Raw genomic sequence first — 20,035 nt, forward strand, 5'->3', positions numbered from 1 at the left:
GAGAGGAGATCATCAGAAGTAACAAGGACTTCGATTAATGCAGATGGATGTAAGCAAACCTTGTCACCTTACCTGAACTATTGCAGTAAATGCCTAATTGTCCTCCCTACCTCTGATCCAACCTCCACATAGATGCTAAATCTTTATTCCTAAAGCACAGGTCTGACCATGAGCCATGCCTCATACCCCGACTTTAAAATCTTCAGTGGTTTTCTATTGTTTCCAGGCTAAAATACATACCCCCAAGCTTATCATTTAAACGCCTCCCCAGTCTGGCCTTCACCCTCCTTTCCAGGTTTATTTAATATTTTATAGCTTCAAATCTCCTGTCCCTGTCAGACTGGCCTACCCGTTATCTGTCCCATGTGACATTCTTTCTCCCATTCCCTTATCTTTTCATTAGTTACCTATATCTGGAATACCATCCCTCCTCCCTTGTGTGTTGTACTGTGAAATTTCTGTCTTCCTTCAAAGCAGTATAGCTATCCCTTCATACTTCATGGCATTCCTAATCCCCTCAATTACTAGGAATCTCTCCCTCTTGAAATGACTTTGCATGTATTTTGTAGTTAATTATTTTTGTATGTACTGCATTCTTCTCCTGCACCTCCTGTCTGCAGTAGCATGTAAACTCCTTTACAACAGACACAATTTATTTTTGTCTCACACCCCCCACCCTGCCTAGCACAGTGTCTTGTACATAAATTTATTGGATTTAATTGAATCATGGTCATGAGATGAGTCTCTCGAACTATGCAGGAAGTTTCTTGAGAGTTGAGACAATATTTTGCATTTGGATGTCTGCTTGTCCGGTATGTTGTAGATGGAATTCTCATTGGTATATTTGTAGACTAGATTAATGCTGACATCCCTTTGGACTGGGCTTCTGTTATTTTGTGTCAATGACAACACTTAGCAAAAGTGCTGGACGAAAAGAATATTGTAGGTTCAATAAAAACATTGAATAAATTAATAGAATAAATAAAAATTACATTTTTTTCATGATGTAATATTCGGAAACATCCTCAAACAAGATTAAAATATTACTATTCTGTTTGAGAGCTTTGTTTTCATTATAGAAAGAGGGAAACTGAGATGTAGACCTAATAATAAAAGTGAAAAATAATAAAATTTCATATTTATATCTGTCTTTAATAATAGAAAAATCCCTGAGGGCAGAGACTGTTTCATTCTTTGTATTTAAGTCCCCAGGGCCTAGAGAAGTGCCTAGTTGGTAGAAAGAACCATTACCCTGGAGATTTCTCACCGTACCTTTTCGGTAGTTCTAATTGTTGGGAATTTTGTCCTTATAACAAGTTTAAAATAGCTTCTTTGCCGTTTTTATCCACTGCCTCTAGACTGCTTGCTGATGTCAGGAAGACCATGCCTAATCCATGACAGCTTTTTAAATGGTTTAAGATAACAAGCATTTCCTCCTTAAAGTTTCTCTTCTGTGGGATAAGTATCCACAGCATCTTCAACTGATAAGTTGAAGGTGATGACAAGGTCTCCAGTTCCCCTTAGCATTGTCCTCCTTCTACTCTGGATGCTCTCAAACTTATCAGCATCCTTCCTCAAATGTGTGTCAGATAAACCTAACACAAAGTGGCCTGACTCAGTTACCTGACAGTAGGTGCATTACTGGAAGGAGGACTCTGGGGTTCATGTCGGGAAAGGAATTGGTTGAGGTCCCCATTCTCCATGTACTCAGTGATCATACATAGGGGGTCTTCTGCGATGCACACTGCTAACAGCCGGATGATGTTAGGGTCCTTTAGCCGGGACATGATCTTTATCTCCTTGAGAAAATCATTCCTTTGGAAGGACATAGACAAATATAGATATATACACCAGACACAGACCAATACAGAAGTCACTGAAGCTGGAAGCCATCAATGGGGAAAAGCATCCCCAGCAAAGACTCCTCCCACCTCCACTTGCCAATAATTCTATTGACCTTTCTCTGCTTTGTAGAATAGAAAGAGAATGCCTGGTGCTTGTCTATTCTATGTGCTCTATAATATATGTTCTCACAGAACTGTATGCTCTTAAAATGATGTTTTATACTTCATAATTTGCAGACAGAATCCTATTTTAAGTGCATTATGGGAGTTTGTTATTTAATTCTAAAAATTAAATTTATTCTAATAAATACTTCTAATCTGAATTATTTGATAAAGAGAAGCATCTTTTTTCAAAGTGAGTAGTTTCTCCCTGATTTATATATCTTATAAAGTGATATATTCATATACCAAGTGTTCTTAACAATTGTAATCCAACCATCCAGATAATTACATGCTATCTACTTTTAAAGCAATTCTATTTAAAGGCACATATCAAAAATCACACTTAGATGGCCAAGCATAAAGAAATTAGTCTGTACTGACTGGGGACCTCTAGAAAAGCTCCAGCCTGAACATTTTATGATTTGTTGCAAGTTCTAGTCATGCAGATCCATTGAATGGTGAAATAACCTGGGTCACTACTGACAATTTTTCATCTAGCAGCTGGCCCCAAGAACTTATCTTGGACCCCACAGGAATGGGTCATAATTTCATGTCCTAAGACCCTTATGTGGCATCTAAGAATAATCTATAAAAGAGTGGCTGTGTTGGAACTTCTCTGTGCCCCAGGCTGAGATATCCTTGAGATGACTGTGACTTCCCCAATCCACCCAGATCCTGATATAATTCTTTTAGGTCACCTCAAATCCCTGAAAGCTCAGATACCCCCAGGAGTCTCAAGGACTCTGACCTCCAACTTTGCTGAATAGGATAGGACACAATAAATGGATGTGGATTACATTTCAATCCCCTAATTTTAAACTGGCAAGGTATTCAGCACATCCTTTGTATCTCTGTGTCACTTCTTTAAAAAAAATTATGAGCCAAGATCATAAATACATGTTTAAGGATCAAAAACATAGTGCTTTAGTGTGATTTGGAAGGCTGCACATTCCATTCAGTCTAATAAAGTCTCATAGGTAACCCTCTGAGACTGCTCATAGCTTTATCACCTCTCTCCTTCTCAAACTCTAAGTATGACAACCACAGGACTTCCCAGGGGCACACTGTCATGATTCTTGGGGCTTACCATGTTATTTGAGACATGGACAATAAACTTTCCCTCAAAGGTACTTGGAATGCTCATGACATAAATTAAACCAATACAAGGCAGTGTTACCCAGATGTGTAGCTCCTGCAGAGAAAGTAAGTCTCAATAGTGGAATAACTCATCAGTGCTGTAATGCAAAAATTGTTAGATAAGGGTGTGAAGGCAGGACACATAATCTATATTAATCTTAAACTCTTAGGTGGCTTGAGGCATTACTAGGGGACTTTTTGAAATAAGTTTCCAAGTAAAAACAGCTGGACATTCTCAGATTCAGTGGACGTAGAAAGAAAGTCAAAGAGAATATAACATAATGTTAAAAGATACACCACACCTGTGTTCAAATCCTGATTTTTTGATACTTACTGGATCTCTAATCATAGACGAATTCTTTAAACTCTCTCAGCTTCCATTTTTTCATCTATAAATCTGGTGATAATAATATCAGAAATGCTTATCTCACAAGACTGTTGTGAGGATCAAATGAGAGAGTATATGTAAAATGCTTCATAAACCTTAATAAGTTACACCAATGTCAGTTATTATTATAGAAGATAAAAAGAAGAGAAAACAGAGAACACTGAAGGAAAGGAGTTCACAGGATGAAAAGGAAGGGAAACAGAGGAGATTTGGCAAGAAAATGTGGGTCTGATTACACAGTATATTTTCTCAAAGGAGATTAGTACAGATTGAAGTTGTGAGCGACCTTCTCTGGGGTCCAGGCCCCTTGTTCTGGGACAGGGAAAGGAACATAAACAAGACTACTGCATAACTGCAAAGCAATGGGACATTAGATTTCTCCATCATATGAGGGAGACCCCCATTTATAACAAGGATCCAGAGGTCAGTAGCCCTGAGGACCACAGTGCCAACCAGCCTTGGGGGTGGATGTTAGACTGGGGTAGGGAACATTATGGACAGAATGATAAACAGGTATTTACAAGAGATGGTGACCATGCAGCTAACCAGTCTGAGAATGTACTGGAACCAGCCTGGGGAAGTGACCAAACTATTAGTCACTCATTAGGATGACACGATATTGAGAATACTGCAGGCAAGATCCCACTGACTAAGATTCAAGTCATCTAACAGAGTTACAAATGGCAGCAGCACCAAAGGTGGGAGTAGTACATGGATTCCTTTCAAAGAATTTCCAGCCCTTCAACAAGGCCTTCAGATCTCTTGGGCCAAAGGGGAATCAGTATCTGGATTGTGAGTTTCAAAGATGGTACTAGAATACGGGGAGGGGCATAAGAAAGTGTGTTATTCTATTATTTTTGTCATTATTGTTCTTTAATAAACTTACTGATTTTTAATGTTCATTGTTTAGCTTCACTTTCTTGTAGGGAGAACAGGAAGCATGACTCTTGAAGAGAAATGAGCCAAATATCTAGTGTTCCCAAAGAAGATCTAGGTGGGGATGTGAGCCATGAGGAATAGTAGGAGAAAGAACCTCCCAAGATTGAAACTGGTGTATGTGAGCTTAGAGTGGAGATCCTGAGCCACCGATAATGCATGGGGTGACAGAAGAATGATAGCTCATCCTTACATTGGTAGAAATGCCAGGAAATATGGAACTAGTAAGAATACAGATTAAGAAGTTGCGCTGCATGCAGAGTAAGAAGATAAATGTGGAAGAAAAGAGAGAAGATGAAGACTGTCCATTCACCATCATTATTCCCAGGCTTTGGGAAGATTCCAAACCTTGTCCTCTTTTAAATTCCTTGGAAGTTTTTAAGAAATATTCCTGGTTCAAAGAAGAAATATAAGTAAAAGAAGATTCAAAATGTGGGTGACAGACCTGGCATTCTTGTTGGCATCTGCTCGGAGCATTTTCACAGCCACAAGGGCAGGCTGGTTGGTGTTGACATCTAAGGCAAAATCTTTGTCCATGAATTTTTCCATGCCTTCTACTTCGCAGAGATGAACCTGGACAAAATCCATTGAGTCTCAGCATCATCATTTGCTCTTTTGGAGTTCTTGGTGGGCTTTTCCTAGAGATAAGCTAACTGGGACAGAGGAATTGGGAACCAACTGGACACTTCACCTGTCCCTTCAGCAGATGAAATAACTGAAAGCATAGAACAGGGATGATATGATGACTCTCAAGAGTTATCACTTGGCCTATTGAGTTAGTCTCCTAATTGGTCTCATTGTCTTAAGTCTCTCCCTACTTTAATCCATCCTCTATATAGTCAACAAAGTGATTTTCCTGAGGCATAGATCTGACCATGTAATCGCTGCCTACTCAATAAACTTTAGTGGTTTCCTGTTACCTCTTGGATCAAATAGAAAACATAGTTGGGCATTTAGAAACTTTACAACCCAACCCTACTCCCCCCTTCAACCTTTCCTGCATTATTATATGTTACCTCTCTCTATGAACTCTATAGTCCAACCAAACTGGCCTTTTTTGTTGACACATAACGTCATTTCCCATATCCATGCCCTTGTATTGATCACCCCATGCAACTGTAATGTTCTCTCTCTTAGAACCTCTGCCTCTTGGAATCTCCAGTTTCCTTCAAGACATAATTCAAGGCATTCTCTGCCTCCCCTTTCCAGCTATCAGTTCTCTGCCACTCCAAGATTACCTTGTATGTGTTTTATATATACCTATATACATACATTTTCACTCCTCTACTAGAATGTAAACTCCTTTAGGGAAGGGATTGTTTTCTTTTTGTTTTTTCCAGCATCCAGCACAGTGCCTAGTACATAGTAAACACTTAATCAATGCTTGTTGATTGATTTTCAGTGGGGTGAGCCCTGGACTAAGGAGTCAGAAGCCTCAGTTCTGCCATTTACCACTTGCCTCACCTTGGACAGGTCACAGTCTTTTTGATTCACTTTCCTGAATTGCAGCATGAGTCTAATAATACATGAGCTACCCACCTCATGAAGTTGTAAGAAGTATTTTGTAAATTTTAAAGGACTATCTAAATGTGAATTATTATGAATACACATTCCAAACTGTGATACAAATGGCTGATTAAGATCATGAGAAAGCACCAGCCTAATGAGGAATGTTTTCCCTCTTCATGTTTTTGCTGTCAAAAATTAAACTTGTTCTACTTCACCCCAGTTGAGGGAGTTAGGATCAATGGGTAGAAGTTGCAGAGGCAGTTGCAATCAAGCTGATTACAAAGAAGAGTTTTCCTAATCACAGGATCTTCCAGTTAGACAGAGCTCATCCATCATGTAGCCAACCTGTCCTGAAGACCCTCCCTCTACAACATCATAGACAAGTAGTGACTGAACTTCCACCTGAAAACATACAGTGAGGCTTGCATGTTACTTTTTTATTGTCACATTGTGCTGAACTTTTCCCTTATGGCAAACCTAAATTTGAATATCTGCCATTTCATACAATCAGAGGACTTTGAATTGGAAGAAAACATAGAGATAAAGTCTCTCATTTCACAAATGAGGAAACTGAGGACTGTTAAATGACTTGCTCAAAGTCACCTAAGTAAAAAAAAAAAAAGTGGTCAGGTTTCAAACCTAGGTTCCCTGAGCCTAATTTCCATGAGCTTTCAGTGACATCACACTTCCCTGTAGAGTTAAATACAATGAATGTGATAGTCCTTCAAATACGTCAAGACAGCGATCACATACTCCATTAAATTTTCCTTGCCAGACTCTATCCCCAGTTCCTTCAAACGATCCTCTTATGTCACTATCTCCAAGAACCTTCCCCATCCTAGTCATCCTCCTCTGGAGCTGATCCAACATATTAATGCACTTCCTCAAAATATGGTACCCAGAACTGAGCCCAATACTCAAGAAGTGGGCCAATTAAGGGAGAGTACAAAAGGACTATCACTTCCCTTATTCTGAGAACCATTCTTCAATTCAGGAAGCCTGGGTTATCACTAGCCTTCTTTGATGACCATATCACGGTATCTACTATCATACTAATATTGAGCTGGAAAGCCTAGGCCTTTTTTTTTCACATCCTCCATTTCCTGTACATGTACAGCTGGTTTTTTGAACCAATGTAGAGTAGGGGCAACTAGGTGGTGCAGTGGATAAAGAGCCAGGCCTGGAGTCAGAAAGACTCATCTTCCTGAATTCAAATCTGGCCTCAGATTTCCTAGTTGTGTGACCATGAACAAGGTACTTAACCCTGTTTGCCTGACTTTTTTCACCCGTAAAATGAGCTGCAGAAGGAAAGAGCAAACCACTCCAATATCTTTGCCAACAAAACTCCAAGTGGGGTCACAAAGAGTCAGACCTGCCTGTGGTGACTGAACAAAGAAAATTTATTCCTTTTATATTCACCTTATTAGATCCTGCCTATTTTTCTAGACTCTGGAGATCTTTTTGTGTCCACCTTCAGTAAACTAATGTATTAACTACTGGACCTGCAAATTTGGTAAGCATATCAATCTGTGTCTTCCTCCATATCTTTGTCAGGCAGCTGAATTACGTGATACACAGAGCTTTGGACCTGCAGTCAGGAAGATTTAAGAACAAATCTAGCCTCAGACACTAGCCATGTGATGCTGATTAAGTCTGATTAAGTCAGTTTCCTCAACTGTAAAGTGGGAATAATAATAGCTTCTAACTTTCAGGGTTGTTATGAAGATTAAATGAGATATTTGTGAAGCTCTCAGCACAATGCTGGACACACAGAAGGTTTTCAACTTTCCTTCCTCTCTTCCTTCTTTCTTTCCTCCCTTCTTCCTTTCTTCCTCATCCTTTCCTTCCTTCTTTCTTCCTCTTTCTTTCTCCTTTCTTCCATCCTCTTTCTTTCCTTCTTTCCTTCCTTCCTCCTTCTTTCTTTCCTTCCTTCCTATTAGTAAAAATGTTGAACACCACAAGACCAAAGACACATCAAAGACTTCACTCCAAGCTAATCTTCATGTATCATTGATTACTAATCTTTTTCACTAATGTCACTTTTTTCAGATTTTATAAAGGGCATTTATGTTTTGGGTAGAATGATTTCAACTGACAACTTTTAAGGTTCCCTCCAGTTTTATGATTCTGTGATTCTGTAACTATGATTAACGTTGTAACTGTGATAAAATTTTGACTGTGACTCCCTATAGAGGAATTCAGTATAATGTAGATACATCTTGGAGCTCTAAGGGAGACATTGTTATGAAGATCATAGTAAAAGGCAACCCTATAGAACATAATCTAAAGATAATGCTACAGTGAGACTCTGTTGTGTTGTTGCCAATAACAGCATTTTGAAGGATGAGATGGATCAATGGAAAATCCAAATTTGGAAGCTCTGTGCTTCTATCAGTGACCTCCACCAAACACCTATACCTCTACAAAGGAGTAGGAATGGGAAATGAACTAGCCCTAGAATTAAAAGAAGCAGGAGAGGGGGCTAGGCTCCCTTTGGGGAACTATATACAGTGCTTTTCATGACTCTAAACTTCTTCCTAAAAACAAAAGCCTATCTTAGTAACAGCAATATTCTTACAGTGGTGGTGTAGGACTGAGAAACTTGAAATAACAGTTTCCAAAGAATTCAAGTTTAGGATCAGCCAAAGGCCAGTGGAGAGGCACAAGTTTATTGCAACATTGCCAAAAAAAAGTTATGTAAGATAATAATATGTATGATCTGAAAAGAAGAAAGGTCAGTCCTCCATAAAGAGTAATGGATAACTCATGAATAGCTAATGTACTTAATTGGTATACACCAATGTCACAAGAGCTAAAGGAAATTCCCTAACATGTTGAATGGAGCCTTGGGGGAAGATTTATGAGAGGCTCACAGGATGAGAGGGCATGGATGGCTTATACTTTGCATTATTGGGAGAAGTATCCAAATCATTGGGATCACAGATTCATTGAAACATCCAAGTACAAAGATCCAAAATAATTTCTTTTAGATTGAAGCATTGCCTGTCATCTCCTGAGCAACTGCTGTCAAGTGAAATCATTACATTTCATATTCTCAGAAAGGTCCTGTTGCTAATATGACTTATAGATGAAATGAGTCCTTTTATGCAATATCAATGTGGCATCACTTCAATAATGATTACCTCCTCTCTTGAGTGGTTGACTTGCTAGGATGCTAGAATAAGAGAACAAGTGCGTCTGTTTTTCACTATTTTATATAAAATGCCCATTAGAGGGAGGAAAAGAACATAGCTCTCATCCAGAAGGGTGCTTCTGGTTTGTAATGTAATTCTAAATGTTTGTAATGTAACTACAGTCATGTAGTCTCTCAATTTTTCTCCCCACCCCCAACACCTCCCATCCCCTTCCATTTACAAATAAGACTGAAATTTTAGGTTGTCTTTAAGTACATCTGAAGCATAGTTACTTTTCTTCAAAGAGGAAGCATGAGATGGTGACAAGAACTACAGCCTCGGGGAAGATGGCTTGTAATCCCAGATCTGCCCCTCCCCAATTATTGTATTCCTAGTGCCTGATACAGAGACCGGAACATAGTATGAGCTTCATACATTGATTGGTTGATTGGGATCACTTCATCTTTCTGGACAACACTTACCTCATCTGTAAAATGAGGGGTTTGAGCTAAGTGATCTCTCAGATCTCTTGTGATTCTAATATTTTAGAACTCTTATTAAAAAATCATTTAAAATAGTACATCATCACACTTCTTCAGTGTAGGAAGCTACACTGAAAAGACCAGGCTCTCAAGAGTGCAATCAGTAAGTATCATTAAACAATAGAAAGCTGAGGGATACCCAATGGATTAACTTACCTCTCCGAACTGGCCTTCTCCCAGCTTCTCCTTGAATGTTAAGAGTTTCCTGGGGAATTCTTCTACAGCCACATCTTTGCCGGAGAGTAGGTCCATGGTAACTGCAGGTACTGAATAGGTGTTGCCTCCTGTCACACCTTGCAGGTTTACAATGTCAGCTTCTGCATAGTGGGGGACACCCTCAGGGCCATTTGGCTGAACTGGTTTCACCACACTACTACAGCCTGGGAAGATGAGAGAGATGGAGTCTGGTTCTTTGGAGTTCTCCAATAGGGAGTCTTCTGAGTTTAGAGTAGACCCCACAAATTTTCAAACAGTTGATCACAGTACTATAACTCTTAATATGACTTGTCCATTACCCAACTGACAAAATAGGAAAAGGCACTTTTTTCAGAGATAGAAATCCAAGTTATCAATAGCCATATGAAAAAATGCTCTAAATCATTAATATTTAGGGAAATGAAAATTAAAACAACCTCACACCGTGACAAAGTTGACTTTTTTTTAATTGTTTGACTACTAAAGCCCTTAACAATTGGATCTCTTTGTACCTTTTCAGTTTTTTTATACTTCCCTCTCCTCCATACATGCTACAATCCAAAAACACTGGCTCTCTTTCTGTTCCTTGGACAGAACATTCTGCCTGACTCCTTGGCTTTTTACTTGCTGACCCTCATATCTTGAATGGTCTTTATTATTACCTCCTACTTTCACTGGCTTCCTACAAGAGTTGGCTCACATCTCACCATTTGCAAGAAGCTCACATCTCACCATTTGCAAGGAAATACACTGGTAATGCCTTCTCTCTGATTTTACCTTCCATTTATAGTTTTTGTTGTTCAGTCCCATCTGACTTTTTGTGACCCCATAGCTTGCCAGGGCCTTCTATCTTCCATTATCTCTTGAAGTCTAACCAACTTCATGTTCTTTACTTCCATGACACTATCTATCCATCTCATCCACAGTCCTCATCTTTTTCCTCTTGCCTTCAATCTTTCCCAGCATTGGGGTCTTTTCCAATGAATTATGTCTTCTTGTTATGTGGCCAAAGCATTTAAGCTTCAGCTGTGGTATTTGATCTTCCAGTGAACAGCCTGAATTAATTTATTTAAGTATTAACTGATTTGATCTCTTTGCTGCCCAACGGATTCTCAAAAGTGCTCTTCAGCACCACAAATTGAAAGCATTGATTCTACAGCACTCAGCTTTCCTTATAGTCCAACTCTCACAACCATACATTGCTACTGGAAGAACCATACCTTTGACTATATAGACCTTTGTCTGCAAGATGACATCTCTGCTTTTTAGTATATTGTCCAAATATGCCGTAGGCTTCCTTCCAAGGATGAAGCAACTTTTCATTTCATAGTTGCAGTTGCCGTCTGCAATGATCTTTGAGTCTAAGAACATAAAATCTGACACTGCTTCCATTTCTTTTCTTTCTATTTGCCAGGAGGTGATGGGACCAGTTGCCAAGACCTTAGGTTTGTTTTTTGTTTTGTTTTGGTGTTAAGCTTCAAGCCAGCTTTTAAACTTTCCTCTTTCACCCTCATCAAGAGGCCTCTTAATTCCTCTTCACTTTCTACCATTAGAGTGGTATCAGCTGCATATCTGAGATTGTTGCTATTTCTCCTGGCAACCTTAATTTCAGATTTTGATTCATTCAGTCTGGCATTTTGCATGATGTATTCTGCACATAACTTAAATAAATAAGGTGATAATACATAGCCTTATCATAATCCTTTTCTAACTGTTGCTTTTCTAACCATTGCTTCTTGGGCAGCATGCAGGTTCCTCAGGAGACAAGTGAGATGATCTGATACTCCCATCTCTTTGAGGACTTGCCACATTTTATTATGATCCACGCAGTCAAAGGCTTTAATGTAATCAATGAAGCAGAAGTAGATTTTTTTTTTTCTGGAACTCTCTTCTTTTCTCCATAATCCAGCAAATATTGGCAATTTGGTCCCTAGTTCCTTTCTCTCTTCAAAAACCAACCTGTTTCTCTGGTAATTCTTGGTTATTACTGAAGTCTATCTTATAGAATTTTCAGCATAACCTTTCTGGAATGTGAAATGAGCATAATTGTTTGATAATTTGAACCTTCCTTGGCATTGCCCTTCTTCAGACATAAACTGATTTTTTCCAATCCATTGGCCACTGTTGTGTTTTCCTAATTTGCAGGCATACTGAGTGTAACTCTTTAACAGCATCATCTTTTAGGGTTTTAAATAAGTCAGCTGGAATTCCATCACCTCCATTAGCCTTATTGCTAGCAGTGCTTCCTAAGGCCCACTTGACTTCATTCTCCAGGATGTCTGGCTCTAGAACAATAACCACACCATTGTGGCCATCAGGGATGTTGATCCTTCTTGTACATTTCTTTTGTGTATTCTTCTTAATCGTGTCTTCTTAATCTCTTCTGCTTCTTTTAAACCCCTAGTATTTTTACCTTTTATCATGCCCATTTTTTCATGAAACATTCTCTTGATATTTCTAATTTCCTTGAAGAGCTCTCTTGTCTTTCCCATTTTATTGTTTTCCTCTCTTTCTTTGTATTGCTCTTTAAGAAAACTTTATCTCTACTTGCTATTCTCTGGAATTCTGCATTCATTTGGGTATATCTTTCCTTTTCTCCTTTCCTCAGGAAGTCTTACCACACAGCCATTTCGCTTTCTTGCTCTTCTTTCTCTTTGGAATTTGTTGCTGTTCATGCTCCTGCCTTCTATACAATATGGTGAACCTCTGTCCATTGTTCTTAACACACTCTCTCTACCAGATCTAATCCCTTATATCTATTCATCACCTCCACCTCATATTCATAAGGGATGTTACTTAGGTCCTAATTATATGGTCCGATGGTTTTCCCTACTTTCTTCAATTAAGTCAGAATTTTGCAATAAGAAGTTCATGATCTGAGCCACAGTCAACTCCGGGTCTTGGATTTTAACTGACTTGTACGGAAATTTTCCACCTTTGACCGCAAAGTATATAATCAGTTTGATTTCCTTATTGACCCTCTGGCTATGTCTATGTATAAAGTTGCCTTTTGGGTTATTGAAAAAGAGTGTATTTTATGATCAGTGAGTTACCTTGACAAAATTCTATTTGTCTTTGCCCTGCTTCATTTTGTGCTCCAAGGCCAAACTTGCCTGTTATTTCAATTATCTGTTGATTTCCTATTTTAGTATTCCAATCCCCTGTGATGAATGTGACATCTTTGTCTGGGGTTATTTCTACAAGATGTTGTCGTTCTTCATAGAACTGATCAACTTTGGTCTCTTGAGCATCAGTGGTTGGAGCATAGACATATTACTGTGATGATGAATGGTTTGCCTTAGATTCAAACAGATATCATTTGGTTATTTTTGAGATTATACCCCAGTACTGCTTTTCTTACCCTTTTATTGACTATGAGGGCTAACCATTTCTTCTAAAGGATCTTTGCCCATAATAATATATTTCGTGATCTTCTGAATTAAATTCACCAATTCTTGTCCATTTAAGTTCACTAATGTTGATGTTTAATTATTGAGTTGTGAGGTTTTCTTTTCCCAGGGGAAATACCTATCATTGAATAATTTTCATTCATTTATTCATGTAATGTATATATATATATATATGCATTTATAACTGTATAATATGTATACATGTATGTGTTTATATACATAAAATGTTGCATGGACCAAAGATGTATCTATTTCAAGGATGTATTATTTCATATCCAATGGTGATCACAAGCTCTTTATGACTTGTACTCTCAAAGAGCCACCTGAGACTCAGCACAATCAAAAGACTTGCCCTCAGTAGTGTAGCAAAGATAGGATTTGAACTCATGTCTTCCTGAATCTAAATCCAGGATGCTAACCCATAGAGGCAGCTAAGTAGCACAGTGGATAAAGTTCAGGAACAGCTGAGTTCAAATCCAGACTGAGATATTTACTAGGTATGTGACCCTGGACAAGTTATTTCACCTCTGCCTCAGTTTTGTCATCTTTAAAATAAGGATGATAACAGTGCCTACATCTCAGGGTTTTTTGTGAGGATTAAATGATATATTTGTAAAGAGTTTTTCAAACCTTAAAGTGGAACATTCATGGATTTCATTAAATCAGAGAATAGTCATTACCTGACTCAGATCCCATAGCAATTTATGAACTCAAACCTACTTTGTATTTCCTGTGGGCTTTAACACAAACACACACATACACACACACACAAAACATACATACACACATGCACATATATACATATATATGTATATATATAATATGTATACACACACATATAAAATTTGTATAGCCTGCCTATCATTCCAGTGGTTAAGACTGAAATGTTTCAATTAAACTACTCATAAGTCTTTCTTTGATAACCCCTTCGCCCCATTCCTAACCTGCCTCCTCATCTCCTGGAGCAAATTCAGGGAGTTTCCGTATGAGCCGGGAAGGCTCCTGGTAGTCAGGACCAAGGGGAAAAATACGGTCATAAGTGGAGTTGGACTCCTGCTCACTAGGTGATGGAGAATGATTGTTGTTGAACATGCTGGATTCACTAGGCAGGGAAAGACTGACAGTCATTTCATCATCTAGCATCCTCCGGGAAGCCTGCAAGAGAAGAACATGTAAGAGGATAGTGCTAGGTGACAGCAATGAAGAAATGCCCTTTTCTCCCTCCTCTATCCTGTGTCCTCCCTCCTTCTCTCTTCCCTTTTCCCTCCTCCCTCCTCCCTTCTCCCCTCCCACGCTCTCCCCTTTGGATGAACAAGATCTTAAACAAGCCCTCCCTCCCCAATCTCACTCCTCCCTGGTTTGCCTCCCTGCTATACCTCTCACAGTAACCTAACTAGTAGAATAAAATCTTCTTGAGAACCACCTGCTATTTGAACTTTTCATTCTCAACATCCAACACATTGCCTTTCACATAGGAGATGCTTTAAAAATGCTCGTTGGATTGAATTTTAACTTTACTGTCAATATTTGCATTCCTTTTTCCTCCTTAAGCTTTGTGATTTTAAGACTGTTGATTGTCATCATGTGACTGTACAATGCAACCCCTACTACAGCATGTTTACACAGTTGGTTCTTAATAAATGTTCATTGGACTTAACTGACATATATTTGGGACAAACTTGTTGGAGGATTAGAGAACAGCAGCTAAGAGAACAGAGGCAATGTTACGTATAAATAGAAAGTGAAATGAATTCTAATTATTTTCCATGAATGGAAGAAGAGGCTGAGAAGCAATTCAAAGCAACCTAGTTTTAAAACTGGCTGAAACCTAAAATCACTAACCCTCTGATTGTGCAGGTGAGAAACTGAAGCCCAGAAGGGTTAAGGACTTACGTAAGGTCACACAGTTTAACAAGTTCAAGGTGCTCTGCCTCTAATTCTAGAGTCCTTGGCACTGTCCTGCAGTGCTTAATCTTGGTCTTTAGGTTCATGGGACAGTGGATATATAATTTATGCTCTCCAAGAACCTTAGTTTCCATAGTGCTGGGGCAGGGTGGTGCTGACTGACCAGTTCTCTACTCAGGGCACATCCAGAGGAACTAATACTAAGACTACTACCAATAATAACTAACATTTATGTAGTGCTTACTAATGTGTCAAGAACTGTGCTAAACACTTTATAAGTATTAGCTCATCAGCTACAACATGAGAAAATCAGGTAAACTTTTAGTTCTATGACTTTGAAAAATCACTCCCTTTTTCCTGGGCCTCAGTTTCCTCCTCTGAAAATTGAGAAAGACTGACTAAATGATCTCTGAGTTCCCTTCTAGCACTGACATTCTATGTTTCTGTGAATTGGATTCTAAACTCAATTCATTTTTACCAAGAGAAGTTCTACAATCCCTTTTGCTGGAGGTCTTTAAAAATGGGAATGATCAGGTAGGGAATGAAACTATCTACCTGATCTATTGTGATTCATTGAGCTACCAGCCTCTTGAAGTCTCTAAGCTTGTGAACCTGACCATCTTTCTAATCAGTTTGTGGATTCCTAGTGGTATGGTACCCTGGACAGTAGAGAGGTAAGAGTATTAGAGTTGGAGATTAATGTACTGGCACTATGTGACTTTGGTCAAGTAATCTCACCTCTGTTTCATCCCCTATTTAAAAAATGCTGTCTCTCCTCTTATCTCATAGGAGGATCAAATGAGATAATGTATGTGAAAGTGCTATGTAAATATGGCATTTGCCTGTATTATGGTCTTTCAGTGCCAACACAACTGTAGATCATGGAAAGGGAGAAGGAAGATGTGCTGAAATGCTACTGTGCTCTCACTCACCTTCTCCAGCATTTTTTGCCAGAACTGCCTCCAGAGTATGATGACGATGATGGCCACAAGAATGAAGATGATGGCTACCAGGCAGCCAATCAAGATGCGGGTGTTGCTGTCATCTACCTTGAGCATCGGGTCTATGGAGAGAAGAGAGACAGAAGGATGTGATTACCTCATCAGGAGAGAATACAGCATAGAATGAGCTGAATCCCCAACTAGGAGAGTTGGGAGAGGATGAGAGAAGGTCTTTTCTCACAATGATTCCAGAAGTAGTCTAAACATCTCTTTGTTCTTTGTCTTTCTTACCCTGTTGGGTGCACTGATCTGGGTCCAAGTCTTGGCTTGATTAATTTGTAAGTTTTTAACTACCCAGGTCTAGGATTAAGGATATTTCCACTATTCACTTGCCAAAATTTCCCTTGCAATTTTATGCTGGAATCAAGAAGGATGAGGCCTGTGGTTCTTTTTATGACTCTGATATAGATTGATTACACAGCCAGAATGACTTCTTGTCTAGTTCAGAAACATGCCAAGAAATCCAGAGGTCCCACTTCAGGCAAACCAAGTTCCACATTTTCCCTAAATATTGATATGGCATAGATGGACCAGTGGGACTGTCTAAAAATTGTCCTTTTGCTCCTTCTTTTCCCACTGCATCTGCTGGCCTTTCTCCTCCTGTGAGGCCCCACCATCTCCTCACCTAGGACTGGTCCTTCCCTTCCTTTTCTGTCTCAGACTTTTCAGTCTCTCACAGAATAGTTCCAAGGCAGGTGAAAGCCTCTGTAGACTCTCCTACACTTGATGTATTCCACAGCTGAGCATTTAGTCCCTTGTCTTTACAGTTCCCAGTTAGGTTTTGAATTCTTTCCAGGTTTCTCAAAGCCTTTTGCCATCAAATGTCTTCACCTGATAGGTATGAACCTCTGGTTTTCTACCCATCATTTTCCCCGATCATATAATCCTAATGCTTGTAAACAAGAATTATACCCACCATAAGTGGTAGGTGCCACTGAGGAAGTGGGAAGGGCTCCAGAGTTGTTGTACATTGCAGCATCTATGAAAAAAAAGTGAGGCACAGAATGAGGAAAAAGTAGCATTCTATTGATGGGAGACAAAGCATAGTACAATGAAAAGAATACTGTCCCCCTAGAGTCCAAAGGCCTGGGTTCAAATCTCTCCTCTAAGACTCATTCATTACCTGTATAATCTTGGATATATCACTTGATATCTCTGGGTCTCAGTTTCCTCATTTGTAAAATAAAGGGGTTGGATTAGATGACTTCTGAGGTGACTTTCAGCTCTAGACCTATGATCCTATGTTGACAACCAGTTGGACCACTGGGCAGCTAATGGCAAATAAACAATGGCATGTATTGGGTTAACATGGAGACTGCATCTGTGTGTAACATGGGTCTGAACTATGATTTGGCAAATGGGTAGGAGATGCAGGTGAACAAGAAGGGGCCCAGAAAAGAAACTACCTTTCTACTATTATATAGGACATACATTTTGGCAGTATTTGGCTTGGTGAATAGAGTGTTAGACTCAGAGTCAAGAAAATCTGAGTTCAAATCCTGTCTCAGATTCTTTTTAGTCATGTGACTGTGGGCAAGTCACTTAACTTTACTCAGTCTCAGTTTCCTAATCTTTAAAATGGGGATAATAATAGCACCTACCTCACAGGGTGGTTGTGAGGCTCAAAGAGATGTTATATGTAAATGCAGATCTTAAAACAACATATAGATGTTAATTATTATTGTTTTTATTATTAGAGAACAAAGTCTTCTACGAACAGGATGTGATTAATCCTAATTACCCCAGCCCCTTTTCTAAGTGAAATTGTAATATAGCAGGGGCTTAGAGAAGGCCTCAAAATGGAGGTGACTGGTTGATGACAGTGATTACATTTTTCCAAATGAGGACATTATTCAAGTGAACAGGAATGAGATTGGTTGAGACTCTCCTTGTCTCCCATCACATCTATTCTAATTTTTCCTTTCCTTTTTAATATCATGTTTTAAGGAAAAGCAAGAGCTGATGGGCTCTTCAGTCCACAAGGTATGAAAAGGGAAAACACTGTTCAAATCTCAGAAAACTAAAAATGTAGAGGGAGAGTAGAGCCTGAAAACTGTAGGGCAGGGAACTTGACTGATTCCCAGAAAAATTCTAAAGCTTTTCTAAAAGGAACAGTTACTGAACTCTCTAGAAAAAAAATAATCTTACTCTCAAGGAGCTAGCATGATGCTATCAAGAATAGGTCATGCAATATTAACCTCATTTACTTTTCATCATCAGTTTTTGTTTTTACTTTTTATTTATTTTTTGATAGATTAGGGAAATTCTATAGGTATAGTTTACCTAATTTTGGCAAAGCATTTGATAAAGTTTCTCCCTTTATTGTTGTGGAAAAGATGGATTGATTTTGATTGGACAATAATACAATTAGGAAAATTAAGGTTTGGTTGAAGAACTGGACTCAAAGGGTAGTCATTGATGGTTATATGGCATTGTGACAACGGTGTCTAGTAAAAGGTCCCAGGGATCTGTCCTTGACCCCATTCTGTTAGGCAATTTTAATTATCAGTGACTAGGATAATTACCTAGAGGATTTGTTGATTAAATTTGCAGATGACCCAAAGCTGTGATCAATATTTAATATACTGAAAGACAATTTGGGGGAAACTAGGTGATAAAGTAAATACAGCACCGAACCTTGAGTCAAGAAGACTCGTCTTTCTGAGGTCAAATCTGACTTCAGAGATTTACTAGCTGTGTGACCCTCAGCAAGTCACTTAACCCTGTTGGCCTCAGTTGCCTCATCTATAAAATGAGCTAGAGAAGGGAATTGCAAACCACTTCAGTATCTGCCAAGAAAACCCCCAGATGGGGATGCAGACACGAATGAAATGACTGAACAAGAAGGGGTGAAACATTTCCTGTCAGGCCACTGCATAGATGGATGTTGATCCTTCATTGGTTTATTTTTATTGGTTTATTATCTTCTCTGGCCACTTACTTGTCAAATATTATCCACTGTCATTCTTCACTTTTTTTCCCCTCTATACATTGAACAGAAATTATAATAGTGTAAAACTGTAGTAAGACTTTTGAAGTTCCTTGTAAAGTAATTCATATGAAAAAATTCTGGTATTTTCATTGAAAGTTCAATATGAATCAATAATTTGATATGGTAGTTAGGAAAGATAATCATACTACATTGAGCAACATATTTTAGGAGTACATGGAAGGTGACTGTTTTGCCATCCATGAATAAGCCTAATCAGGTCATATTTGAGCATTACATTTTAGTAAGAACTTTGACAATCAAGGACACTGACAAAATGGCAGCCAGGATGGAAAAGAACCTAAAGATTATGTCAAATACAATTGCAAAGGACCCATGATGAAAAATTCTATCCACCTCCAGAGAGAAAATGGATGAAGTCTGAATATAATTTGAAGCATACTTTTTTCACTGTTTTTTTCCTTTTTTTGTAACATGGCTAATATGGAGATATGTTTTGCATGATTTCATATGTATAACTGACATTATATTATGTACCTTCTCAGTGGTTGGGGGAGGGACTGGAGGGGGAGAGTATTTGAAACTCAAAAATTTTTAAGGATAAATATTAAAAATAAAAATGTAACTAGAAAAATATTTAGCAAAAGAAATAAAAATGTAATAAAACATTAAAGGAGGAAAGATTATGTGAAATAAAGATTGGTTAAAGAAAGTAGGTGTGTCCTGCTTCAAGAAGACAAAACTTAGGAAAGACATGGTAGCTGTCTTCAAGTATTTTAGGAACTATTATGTGGAAAAGATATTGGATATTACGCCTGGGTTCAGGGGGCAGGACTTAAAGTAGAACATTGACAAGAAGATATAGCTTTGATCTAAGGAAAAATTTACTCATAAGTAGAGGGATCCAAAGATGGGAGAGGCT

General features: G+C 38.6%; 1 protein-coding gene across 9 annotated transcripts in view; it reads right to left on the minus strand.

Annotated features, from left to right (window-relative positions):
• The window catches only part of DDR2 (discoidin domain receptor tyrosine kinase 2), a 253,306-nt gene that overhangs the window by 13,010 nt on the left and 220,261 nt on the right, over nucleotides 1–20,035 (minus strand). For all 9 annotated transcript variants that reach the window (XM_072648779.1, XM_072648776.1, XM_072648773.1 and 6 more), the window contains 6 exons: nucleotides 17,080–17,142; nucleotides 16,095–16,225; nucleotides 14,202–14,412; nucleotides 9,809–10,032; nucleotides 4,913–5,040; nucleotides 1,624–1,815 (listed from right to left, as the gene is read on the minus strand). In XM_072648779.1, coding sequence (XP_072504880.1) covers nucleotides 1,624–1,815; nucleotides 4,913–5,040; nucleotides 9,809–10,032; nucleotides 14,202–14,412; nucleotides 16,095–16,225; nucleotides 17,080–17,142 — 949 coding nt within the window. The remainder of the gene's footprint in view (nucleotides 1–1,623; nucleotides 1,816–4,912; nucleotides 5,041–9,808; nucleotides 10,033–14,201; nucleotides 14,413–16,094; nucleotides 16,226–17,079; nucleotides 17,143–20,035) is intronic.

This window comes from Notamacropus eugenii, chromosome 2 (assembly GCF_028372415.1).
Source record: "Notamacropus eugenii isolate mMacEug1 chromosome 2, mMacEug1.pri_v2, whole genome shotgun sequence".
Classification (NCBI taxonomy): Eukaryota; Metazoa; Chordata; class Mammalia; order Diprotodontia; family Macropodidae; genus Notamacropus; species Notamacropus eugenii.